General features: G+C 46.8%; 1 protein-coding gene across 1 annotated transcript in view; it reads left to right on the top strand.

Annotated features, from left to right (window-relative positions):
* Positions 1-12964, top strand: part of LOC144128546 (serine/threonine-protein kinase DCLK1) — a 51939-nt gene that overhangs the window by 31512 nt on the left and 7463 nt on the right. The window contains exons 13-16 of the mRNA XM_077662037.1: positions 19-115; positions 2216-2302; positions 6198-6296; positions 9077-9130. Of these exons, the coding sequence (XP_077518163.1) occupies positions 19-115; positions 2216-2302; positions 6198-6296; positions 9077-9082 (289 nt within the window). The 3' untranslated portion in view covers positions 9083-9130. The remainder of the gene's footprint in view (positions 1-18; positions 116-2215; positions 2303-6197; positions 6297-9076; positions 9131-12964) is intronic.

Here is a 12964-nt window from a genome sequence, read left to right as displayed (position 1 = left end):
TGTGTTGCATTGTTGCAGTCAAACCAACAACCAAGATGAGTTGTTCGACCAGATTCTGAGTGGCCGGTTTGAGTTCATGGCTCCATACTGGGATGGAATTTCTGCATCAGCTCAGGTGAGTTGCCCTGCAACGTTTTCGTTGTGGGCTATTCAGATGGGCACGCTTGCTCTTGTTTGAGTCGGCAGGAATCTGCCTAGGAATGGATAGACGTAAACCTGAAGCGCAAAACCAGACGAGAGACGCATGAGCACTGACTTCCAAAATTTATTGTGGCAAAGCAGCATATAAAGGCTAATTGTGGCCGGTCATCACACATGCGCAGTCTGCAACCAATCAATGACGATGCAAGTATTGTAATTCCTTAGGGGATAAAGCAATGGATGGCTTGGACACGCAGTTTTCGTCTAAACTATCTATGATCTCTGCCTCGATAATTTCACACGTTAGTTGGCAGGTATTTCTGGTGACAATGGTGCATTCTTTGTAGAAAGGCACGCAGCTAGATTTCGTGCAGGGTTCTGCACTCTGGCCAGAACTGGGTTCATCACTTGATTCCCGCTTTCTACAGTGCGCGTCCAGGAACTCTCCGCACTTTTTCCTTACATTTCTACAATGTTCACGGAGGCGGTCGTTAACGCAGCTCCCACATTGTCCTACACATGTCTCGCCACATGAAATTGGACATATATGTCTTCACATGCGCAGATGGCCCCTGGGAGCACATACCTGCCATGCAGGTGCAGCTGGTTCCCCGCGGAAGCAGATCTTGGTAGTGGATCGTGCTGCATTTAAACTCAGTCTTTTCAAGCAGTTGCTGTGGAACAGCAAAAGATAGCTCGAAGCGGCACATCATTGTTAAGCTTATACAAATCGCACCATTTTATAAGATGCACCAACGCAAAATCCAGAAAAAAAATCTGCAACTTATACACCGGAAAATACAGTATATGTCTTTCACAAAATCTAGCATTCTGACCCTCATCTCAGAGATTCACTAGTTGTGCTGTCATTGCACATTTTGGTTCGTTCATCCCCAAAGCACTCAAAGTATGGAACCACCTCCTTACCTCCCATCACCTCCATCGTAAATGCTGACCTATATAAAAATGCAGTTATCGATTATGTATTGCAGCATTGCTGTACTAATTCTGTTAGTGCTATTTGTGAATGCAGCGGGTATGAAGCACCAGAAGCGGTTGTGCAAAATTCCGCATTTGCCTTTATTGTTTTTCTTCGATTTCAAATAATGCGAAATCCCGATTAATTAGGATATTTTATGCAGTCAGGCTTCAAATTAATGATGTTCTATTGTAAAGTGTCAAGTATAAGTTTTGTGATTTGTCCTTTATATCTTGATTTACATCGGATCATAAAATAAAGGAGCAGGTATTCATTGCTGTCCGCTCAAGAGCAGCTTTACAGCTGCAGAGGAAGGCTGTACAGCTTTCTCAGAAACTTCGCAGTTAAGGAAAAGGTTGTGCTGGCAGGGGCACGAACCTAGGACCACTGCCTGTCCTGGGCAGTTGCTCTACCAACTAAGCTAACCAGAACATCTAGCAGATGGCAGAGCAAGGCAGAGTTGACCAACATTGCAAAGTGGGAGCAGTGTTAGTCCACCTTTTAAAAGGGAAATTGTCAAGGTGGAGTAGATTTGAATAAGGGAGCAGTTACTCATGATCTTCCAAAGAGTCCTAGACAGGTGGCATTTCTGGGTCAAGGCCCAGGCCGGGAGCAGTTTTTCTTCAGTTGTAAAGCTTTTGAAGCAAATTCATATAGCTTTCCCTTGCGGCTATATGGCTGGTCTTGGGTCGGTGGCAGTGAGTAATTTCTTGCTTGGTTAAAATCTAGTTCACCTTGGGGTGTTCCTATTAACACATAGGGCTCTGTCAGATAATAGAATTTTCATATTTTGAACATTGAGCTTGAAAACCTATTTGTCAAACAGTCATCCTAGTGAGGCGTGTCTAGTATTTTGTTCCTTAGGTTCTGTACTTAACAGCTTTGTGTCAATTGTAGTTTTTTAAAGCACGAAACTCTCTTCCTTTTGCAGTTGCTTCTACAAACGATAACAGAAATATTCTGCATTTCTAGCCCTTTGTACCACAAAATGAAGTACATGTTTCAAATCAGGGCAGTTTCCTAAAATCCTTGCCAAGAATTGAGAAAGTGACTGAAAAAACAATTTCTCCTGACGGCCTTGGTCCCATTGCACAGGACCTAATCCGGGGCATGCTTCAGGTCGATGTGACGCAGCGCTTGACTGCCATCCAAGTTTTGACCCACCCATGGCTGCAACAACACGTGAGTCCTGAACATCATTCACTTGTCTCTCATTCCAGACAGTGTGCTTCTGGCAACAGCTGCTATAGTCTTGAGCAGGAGACTGGAGCCTACAGTAGAACATAAATTACTAGTAACTGCACGAAAACGCTGTGTAATCAGAGCATGGTATGGTCGAAAGTTATCATCAGTTGAGTCGTCGCACAATAAATGTGCCCCTGCTACTCTGGCTGTCAAAAAGTATAATTCATTTTTCCCCTGAGTTATAAAAGGGCTCCTGTTTTTCGTCCTGTAAGAATTGATGCTGAGACTATGCTGCCGGGAGGCATTTTAGCGTCAGCGAGTCACGCGTGTACTATCGTCACTGTGCGTTAAGTAGGGGAGGTGTGCACCCCAAGATCAACAGTGCCTTCGACGGGCCAAAAATATGACTTTTTTTTTTTTGTCTTCAAAGAGGCTTTGTAGCATGTGGGGGTTGAATAGGGGGATAAATACGTTCTCCCCATTTAACAGCGGCTGACACCGTTCAAAACCGCCCGGACCCCACCCCGTGATCGCACGCGCTACCATGCGCACGCCAACCATGGCGGGCCTTGCTCTGACGGAAACAGAGGAACAACACTCTGGCTGACATAAACAAGGCATTTATTGCTACAACAACAATGCCAGCTAGCAAAAAAATACGCTAAGGAATCGAGGTCGTCTGGCTAACCAGCACGGTTACGAGCAAACATTCGTCCACACTAGTGCAGGGGAGATACTCCACGGCCGGACGGGACGAAATGCGGGAGAACGTTCTCCCCCACGGCCTTACCCCACTGGCGAAGAGAGAAGCGTCGCACCAGAATGTCAGCACGTGTCGAGTTTCCCAGCCCAAGAGAGAGTGCTATCCCCGCGCGCACGCAGAGCAATCATGGCATTTGTGGCGCTTGTAAACAGCTATCACTCCTACATTTATGCAAGCACCTGTACTGGCCTTGTTTCATTCAGAGTGGTTCCAGCCAGTTGTCATATAACAGGGCATGTGTAATTTTGTGTCATGTAGTTGTGTAGTCCAGATTATTGCATTATTCCTTTGAAGGGTTCGTCGGGCCCACACTAATTTTTTGTAAAATGCAGGTCATTGCATAAACGGTGGACTTAATGATTGAGTTCTCACTGTACATTTTAAACTTGGATACCTCGAGGGACTCTGTGTGCTCTCTAAATGCCTGAATCAGTGGAAGCAGTTGTGGTCTCGGTTGTAACAAGAAGTGCAGTGATGCAGTTGCACTGTCTGTGCCCATGTTAGAAAGCCGGAAAATCACATGTGTTCCATGAACTGCTTTTTCAAACTATAAACACAATAGGGGACACAACCTGGGCCAGGGGGCGCTGCGGACGCCAGTGAACAGCGCCCTCTCCGAGGGACTCCTCCTAGTTGATCGGGCAGGACGACGAGCTTCGCCACTGACTTGTGTGCGTTGCCTCGCCTGCACGTGAAGGAAACTAGTTTCGCGCGCGCGTGCTCATTCTTTCTGGCTCGCGCTTCGGCGCCGTTGTGAGAGGAGCTTGCTTTGCGCGCGCTATGCTCTCTTCGCTCGTGCATGGATGCCGTTATGAGAGAAGATCGCGCCCGCTCGAGGGATTTCCTCGCACTTTGACACTGCTGGGAAAATTTTGTGCGCGCTTTCGTGCTTTAGAGAGAGAGCAGCTCGTGTGCGCGGCGTCAAACAAACAGTTCAAAAGGGCGCTGTTTTCGTCACGCCCTAGTTTAGTGCTCAGAGTGCATAACCACGTGGTGTACGAAGTGAAAACTGAAATTTAGCCTACCTTCGAACGAAACTGCGGCACCAATGCTTTTCACGTTTTTTTTTTCTTCGTGTCTTCAAATTGTGCTAGCTCGGCTTGATCTGCTTGCTTCCGCCGTGCGTGCTGGCGACATGTTTCTGCTACCTTTTTCTTTTCCCTTTCCATGGTGTTTCAATGGCTTTGGTGCTAGGCTACTCACCCCAGTGCCACAGGTGGAATCGCGCCGCATTTAGATTTGTGCGAAATACGAAAGCGTATTTCACGATGTCGATGCACATTAAGAGTGTTAGCATGGGCGTGCGGCTGATGCAACCAATATGGTAACGCATTGCCGCTCCTACCGGTGTCGCGCTTGCCTAGCCGCTTCTGCCATGTGGCCGTATTTACAGCAGATGTTGTATTTACCATACGATATCTAAAAATAATATCTGTTATTCCGGAGCCCTTCAAGAACGGCTTTGCGCACAATCTACGTACAGCCTTAGGACGATAAACTCACAAACCACTGGCACAACTCAGTTCTGATGCACATCGACGGGGCACGTAACACTATTGCGCGGCCACCTGAGTTCTACAGTCTGTAATTTGCAGGGCCACACTGCTGCTCGTGTGTACGACAGAGACACAAGGTTAGTTCACAATCGTGTCTGCCATCTTCGCCTTCACAGTTGTATGCACTGCCAGTTTACATGGTGTCGGCCGAGTAAGTGCACATATATTAAGTGCCCGCAAGCGCTCTCTCCTGTTGCCGCAGGTGGTGGATCATTAGTACTATTTTTTAATCAATACTGCAGCGCTCGATAATGCGCCGGTACTTCGCATTGAACGATCCCTGCCACCTCTGTAATTTCTGTTGACAGCACACACGGCAGTAAGCAAATGCGTCATTCCAGGGAAGCCCACAAGTCAAGCAAGACGCTTCCCCGCCTTTATGCAACCACGGTGCCGCATGCCACTTCGATCACCACGTAAACACTGCCCACCAATGGACATAAACAACGCACTGTGCAGTCATCAGGCTGTGCTCGCATCTGCTGCGCCCACGAGGAGATGGGCGCGAGAAGCACACAGAAAGAGAAAGCGCACGCAGCACGCGAACACGGCCAGTCAGAGTGCCCCGGCGCCGTCGTGCCGATCGGCGCTTCAGAATTTTGCCGCTACGTGAGGAGCACGGCGCTGTCGTCGCGCGGCAAACTTTAGGTTGGGGTCCCTATACACTCTAAAGCAAAATATTGTGTAGCACTTATAAAGTCATCATCATTCTGATAAAATACATGTGGGAATATAGTTTTGCTCATTAGCAACAAGAACAAAATTTATTGCCACTGCTTTTGGCTGTTGCGCAACTGCAACAACAACACACAAGCTGCTTTGACCACAACAATACCTGGAGTGGCACTTGCTGCTGGTAAAAGACAAGACACTTCTCTGACCAACAAGAAGAGTATTTTCAATTAAACAAATAACTTTTTCTTGTGCCTGCAGTAGTATGATTCTGTACAAATGGAACACAAGTTTCTGCTTCTGTGTTTTTATGTTTGAAGCGAGCATTTCTCAACCGCGATTACTTCGTGGCATTGTGTTGAAGGTGAAAGACAGGTGGGTAAATAAAGTAGCCAAATGCAACAGCTTCAAAGTGCTGTGTATGCTGCTAGCCATAGCGGATGGGATTTTTCATGGCCTTCAGTCTGTCTTCATTGCAAAGATTGCCACTTGTAAAGACGTTGATTCAAGTATATTCTCACTCTTAATGATATTTACTGCTTTTATTATCAAACACGATGACCTCCTTGCTTTTACCCCATCAGTCATCTTAAACTGAACAAAATTTATCCAAGCAATGCAGAGGTTGTTGGGCAATTCATTGCCCTACAATGCGAAGGGATACCTTACCTAGGCATTTTATAATAATAGCCACATGGGGCTAGCATATTTACATGAAAGCAAGGAAATACAGCGATGTGAAAGATATGCACAGAAATCACATGGCGTGGTGGTGCCATGTCTTTTTGCAGATGTTTGTTTTATGGCGGCCTGTTTTGTGGCGGCCCGTTGAGTGGCTGCAGAGTCACTGCCTGGCTTACGCATTGGTCATGTGTGTGTGTGTCTGCTATCTGTTCTGCAGAAGGACGAAGGCAGCAGACAACCCGAGGCGTGGCAAGTGGGGCTGCATATTGTGGAAGGGTCTAATCTGGACACTACAGATGCCGCACCCTCAGCCATGGTTAGTCTGCTTTAACATTTGTCATCATGTGTCCTTTTTTTTGTTAGCGTGCATCTTTTTGTGCTATTTTGGACTGCACTGTCATATATATATGTGTGAAACAGTTGGCATTGCCCAATGGGCCGGTGAAGGTCGGTCCACCGTCCGAAACCGTTTGTAAATAAACCTAGATAACTGTACCAGTTGTGTCCTTTTCAATATATATATAACATTTGGGCTACTTGGTTAGTCATGTTTAGATTGTGAAAGCACTCAAGAAGACAGGGACATAGAAAGAGAGGGACACACTGTGCGCTTGCTTCCAACGGATTTTATTTCATGCCAGAAGCGGAAATTTATACTCTTAGCTTTTCACCTGCATTGGAAGATTTGTAAGCCAAATGTCAGTCAACTGGAAGTAAGCGCACAGTATGTCCGTCTCTTTGTGTCCCTGTCTTCTTAAGTGCTTTTACGATCTACACATCCACATCATTGTTGCATTTAAATCAAGTTGGAAAATAAGTACCGAAAAATAAACAAGTTTTTGTTGCATCAGCAGCTGCAATGGTCCAGCAACATCTTGCAACTAAGCTCAAGTTCGCAGGCCCAATTTCATGCTGCAGCAACCACATTTTGATGGAGGCACTGGGATTTGGGTTCTTCCGGCCAGTGGTAGTTGAAAGTACTGCCCTCCTCTTTGGCATGGCTTGGGTCATAAAAACACACTAATTTGAGTACCTTTTATGCTGCTGGCCACTTGAGCAGTGTTGGCATATTCAGTCCTAAAGTTAGCCCTCTGTTAAAGGGACACTGAGGAGAACTCTATCAAATTTTTTTTTGTTAGCAAAATCTGATAGTTCGGCATTTCATGGCTTTGTTGCCGCTTGTCCGGGAGCGAAAGATGCGTTTATTTCAAAGAAATTTGGATTTGAAGTTTAAAAAGTTTTTCCCGCCGCTCCGATTCAAACTCGAGAACTCTTATGACGTCACGGAGAACTCTTATGACATCATAGGACGGAGTGACGTGAAACGTGACGTAAACGCAGACTCCATGATTTCTGGTAGGTAGTGGTGTGCTCTAGCAGCTGCCGAAATGGAAGCTACCGCCGCCGCACGTTGAAGGCATCTATCGGGGATCGCTACCGTCGCTTCGTTTACATTTGCACCGGCGTCTTGCCAGCGTTACGATGGATCCCGTTCCCGAACCCGACGACATAGTTCTTGCAAAAACTCTGGCCTGCATTTCAGCGACCTCAGCCCCACAGAGCGTGCGATGCTTTTGAGGGAGCACGGTTAGGTTAGGCACCGGCGGGTCGTTTCCCCCTTCCTCGGTGAGCAACCGTTGCAAACTAAATATCATAACCCAAGGTATAACCACCAATAAATGCACAACTAGTGAATGCACTCTTCCAATACAGAAATCTCCGCGCTTTCGCTACGTATATCCTGGCTTAACAGAGCTAGGCTATCAGCAATTTTTCATAACTGCCTTGTACGTTGTCTCCCGTCCCTAATAAACGATTTCCGTTAAGTAGTTTGAAGTTGACTGGCACAGCCGGGAATGTTTCGCCGGGAGAGCATGCGAAGACACTAGTGCTCTTTATATTGCGAACTGCCTTGTATGATCACCGACCATCGTGCCATCATAGTTTTTCTTCGACCGTGGCGATCATCTGACAAGCCTTAACAGGCTCCCTCCAAGGTTAACTAGCACCTGAAGCGGCACTTGGAGTTCCTCTGCTGTTCGGCACTTGTATATCGAGACGTGTCAAAAATAAAACCACGGGGCACGCAAAGCTCATAGATGCAAAGTGCCGTAACAAATCGAAACTCTCCTGGCCGCCTGTGGTGCCGCCAAGCATCGGTTTTCTTTGCTCCCAACATTCAGGTTGTCTTTTGTTTGCCTTCCTTGTGTGATAAAAGTGTACTATCGGTTTTAAAACAAAGCTTACTTCAATATTGAACCGCGCAACCTTCCTTTGTCAGCCTCAGAGATTCGCGGCCCCATGTAGGAAGGAAAATTCCTCTAAGGTGGCGTCTCTTGTCCTATGACGTCACCACGCTTGTACTTGCGAGGTTGGCCTGAGGCAGCGATACCTGTATTTTGGTTCTTGCTATTTTCTACCTTACAAGAGCTTTGTTTTCAGTAAGAGCGGCATTTTTTGCGATCAGGAGCTGGTATTCTATCGATACAAGCCAACTTCAATTTCTCCCTAGTGTCCCTTTAATGTTTCTCTTCATTATCACTGCAACTGGCATTAACGGTGCTGTGCGTTTTCTCCACAGTACTTCTTATGGCATCATAAACCAGCAGCAGCATTTACCTGCGATAGCTTAAAGATCCTGAAACATTGCTTTCTTCACCACTGTTCCAGTTAGGTGTCCTGTTGAAAAACTGGAACCACCTCGTGAAGGGCTAAAAGGAGGTTTTTTAAAAAGTTTTAGACTTTAAACTCAGGCTTCCAAAGAATGCATATCAGTGAGCCTAGTTGTAAATGCACAAATGAGGGATGGTTTGCCAGCGCAACTTGGCCAAGAATCTCGGGCAAAGACACACAGAATGGAGTTAATGTGGAAGATGCTTTAAATTATGGCCGTCAGCTTTTGCCAGTCCGGTGGGCTTTCACTTGTGTTTGCACCTGTTTAAGTGCAGGATTTACCCTAAGCGGGGTAGCAGACGATGCTTTTTTTGAGGAATTTTTCTGCCTTTTATACAGCCATGGACAGTGGTCTGAGAGCCTCAGCTGGTGTGCTTTACGGTCTTGGTTGTGCAAAAGTGCTTGCTCTCTGTCTGGTTTCAGTCCTGACGCCACTGTTGGTCAGCATAAAGAAGACTGCACAGTGCGGACCCACAGGTACAGCTCTACTGCATCCTTTCAATGGCCTCTTGTATCTTCAACACGGTCGGGCATACCTGACCGTGTTGCACTGTGCGCCTGACCGTGTTGAATGTTTTTCCTGGCTTCTCTTCTTCTCTTGTACAACTTTTACATCTCATTGCTGCCAAAAATAGCTCCTTTTGTGGTGTTGATCTTGAGGAGGCACTTTGTCTTAGGCCCAAATTAGGCCCAAACATGTCCGAAGCGAGCCAACTTGGGTTTTTGTTTTATGGTAAATTGATGCAGCTTCACACAGATTATCCACATTTAACAACCGTTCAGTGTACTTTGTTCCTAGCGCCGACAGCTGAATGCATAAATTTTCAGCACCATTAGGCTTGTACTTCCTTGTAAAGCAAGCTCCTGCCACAGCTCATGCGTCACAGATTATCACAGCTTTTAGGGAACCTGCGCTGCCCAGATGGCGCGCCTAAATCTGTCACCCAGCACCACCTAGTTTCAAAATGAGTAATGACCTAGTAGGACGGAGCAGATGAGCCGCTGGAGTGTGGCTGGCTTGGTCATTTGCTCCTCAGTTTTCTGTTGCTTTCATAGACTTCTGTCTGAGCTTTACTGCTTCGAAGACCAAGAGCTGTTCGAGATAGTTTAGCGACATGACTTGATCGCCGCAGCTTCTTGCCAACATCGATACCGGCTCTGCTATAACTGCATTGCAGAAACCATGTCAGTGTCGATGCTGCACTAGGGGTTGCGATGTAAAACTCCTGTTTAGTATTTTTTTTTTTTTGCTCCGGTTTTCCTGTGAAGGGCGGAAGCATTTTCACAGCAAATTATTTGCACACCACTAAAGAAACACTCTCAAGCAAAACAAACCTCATGCCAATGCTCATGGTTAACATCCAAGTGTGGCAAAGTGGTTTGTTTGGGCGTGTTGGTGAGACATTCCAAAAACTTGAAGCACACAAAGAGACAAAAAACAAAGAAAGAGGAAGTGGCACACACTCCTCTTCCTTCATCCCTTCACAAGAGCCTCGTACCTAATGGGCAAATACAAGGACCAGTGCATCTCAGCATTACAAATTTTCTAAGAGAGCAGACATGGCACACACCATGCAGCAACTCGTTGTGCCTCTTGTCACAAACAAGGATGATTTGGCAGCATTTGTAAAAAAACACATCTACAAAATCCCTTGTGCGCACACACACGAGCGCTCGTGTGTGTCACATCTTTCTTCGTTCTCGTCCGTTTGTGCGCTTCAAGTTTTTGGAATCCAAGTGTGCTTCTGCGCTCTACACGCCCTACACACTGTGACCCTGTTTAACATTAGTTTTTCGGCTTTCGAAAAACTGCGCAGGTATCTTAACAAGGTCAAAATCTGTCCACTTTAGTTCCACATCATGTGTCACCATTTATAACACATGCAGCATTGTGTGGGAGTGAACCAATGTAAACACAGCTGGGTGTGAAGCAAGTGTCTGTCCTGGCTCCTTAATACATGCGTACTACAATATAGCTTATGATCGTGTATGACCGCCTTTACGTGGGTGTCATGGAGGTTCCCACTCTTTACGCTTCTGAGATCAACAGCACGTGTTAGTTCCGTAGGTGTATTATATATATCATGCATCTTCAAAACTTGTTTTGAGGGCACTGCAGTCATGATGCCGCTAAAACACCGATGCCATAATTCACAACGGTGGTAAGCCACCCTCAAAAAACACAGGCATGAGGACGACACAGTGACCACCTCTGGCAGACTAGTCGGCCTGAATACGTGCTCTCTATTTTTAGGTGTAAAAAATTACTCAGCATTGAAAATTTTTTTTGTTCGGTATCGTGCAATAAAAGTGATTCAGAGAAAACAAGAAAATCAAGTTGCTCTTTATCGCTTGCAGCGCTATGCGAAATTTACGGCCTGATGGCATTAGCAGCGTGACGTCTGCGATTGCATCAACATGCCTCCCCTGCCCCTTTAATACACGTTATACGGTCAGAATTCAGTCCACGGAACGGAGCGGAATGTCGTTGTGAACCACAGCCTACAGCAGCTGATTTAAACACAGAAAAAATGTTTCGATGCTCAATGTAAAACGAATAAAGCTATGTAATCGCTGGAAATTAGCACGTATCCTAAAACAAAAACTGCATGAAAGTTTTCGTGCTGCGCACGCAAGCAAGCAAGTACTAACATTGAAGCGACTGAAGAACAAGATCGCTCTGAGTGCTATTGAAGCAATACAGCAAAATGGAGCAACTCCTGCCCGGTGAATTGTTCTTAGAGTGTATTTATGCTTCTCAACCATCCTTAAGGATTCATTGTAGGAACCTAGCGGTTGTATATGTTGCGAGGGAAATTGTGAACAATGCAAGGTGGTGCGCATTACGTCGTTTGACATCCCTGACAAAATACTTGCTTTTTTGGGCATCAACCGCTGGCTGGCAGACGTAGTTTGCCATCTGGACCGTGCACTGAGTAAACATGTTACCATATACATGCGCTACGAGTAGCGAAGCCGCATTGCATTAAGCAAATCAAAGCTTGTACGACAAAGCAACCAACAAATAAGGCACATGCGGATTTGCTGTACTCGTCCAAGCATCTGAGTTTATCACTTCAACACTCTTATTCACGTGGCCATGACGGAAACAAGTAGAAAACACTCTTATCGTAGCCCTCTTCAGTGTAGCACTTGGAAACGCCATGGTATGCTGATGGTTTTGGCGTTTTTTTCGGCCGCCCTTCCGCACCTCTGCCTTCGTCCTACCAAGAAGTGCGGCGATGGCCGATAGGTGGCGCTAGTGGTAGGAGGGGGGAAACTCCAGCGCAGGTTCCCTATATTCAGCGCAATAGTACATACACTAATGGAAGGGAGCCTTGAAAGAAGTTGACATTTCCGAGTGTGTTTTGTATGTGCCAGGATTCTATAAGCTGTAAGCTGATGAGTTGGGTTCACTGTGGACAACCCTGGCATGCTCAGAGTCGATGCAATACTCCCAATTTTTCGTGATGCTCCGCCTCCCGACCAGAGAGATTTGTGCCAAAATGTTCATGTTTCGGTCTAATGCTTTTAAGAAAGAAAAATGTAATATTGCCACCGACAAACATAGAGGACGCGGGAAGCACAACCGTTTACTCGGGCAAGGCTTGCTAAACAGCCGCGCACATTCGAGAGAAAGAAGACGTTCGGTCACGTGCTGGAAGACAGGTTCGGCCACCAGGTGGCGCCGGCAGAATGTCAGCAATGTGGCATTGCCCCCCTCCCTTCCAAGAGGCATCGACTCGATGCCGCACGCGAGGGGGGCAAAAAAAACATACGTAAGGCTTCCAGGTAGCGACGCGAATGTCTTTGCAGAAAGGAGCTAAGGGGAGTAATACGGCTTCATTCGCGCCACGTGGACTACTTCGGACTTCGGTTGTCGAGACGACCGGACTGTTCCTTGAGGGAGCACCTCGTAAGTCACCGCGCTGAGGCGGCGTAACACCTGGTATGGACCAAAGTAACGGCGAAGAAGCTTCTCAGACCGCCCTCGCAAACGGATCGGACTCCACACCCAGACTTGGTCACCGGGTGTGTAAATCACCTCCCTGCGGCAGAGGTTGTAGCGCTTGGCGTCGCGTTGTTGTTGGCACCGGATTCGCTGTCGAGCAACTTGGCGAGCGGCTTCGGCGTCATGAACAAATTGTTCAGCGTCCACGATAGAAGAGGGAGTAGGTTCCGGAAGAAGCATGGCATCCAGCATGGTCAAGGCATTGCGACCGTGCACCAAATGGAACGGAGTGAAGCGCGTCGTTTCATGGAGCGCAGTGTTGTACGCGAACGTGATGTAAGGCAGTATCCGGTCCCATT

The sequence above is a fragment of the Amblyomma americanum genome, chromosome 4 (assembly GCF_052857255.1).
Source record: "Amblyomma americanum isolate KBUSLIRL-KWMA chromosome 4, ASM5285725v1, whole genome shotgun sequence".
Taxonomy (NCBI): Eukaryota; Metazoa; Arthropoda; class Arachnida; order Ixodida; family Ixodidae; genus Amblyomma; species Amblyomma americanum.
The sequence above is the reverse complement of the archived record's forward strand: the minus strand, read 5'-3'. Positions and strand labels throughout refer to the sequence as shown.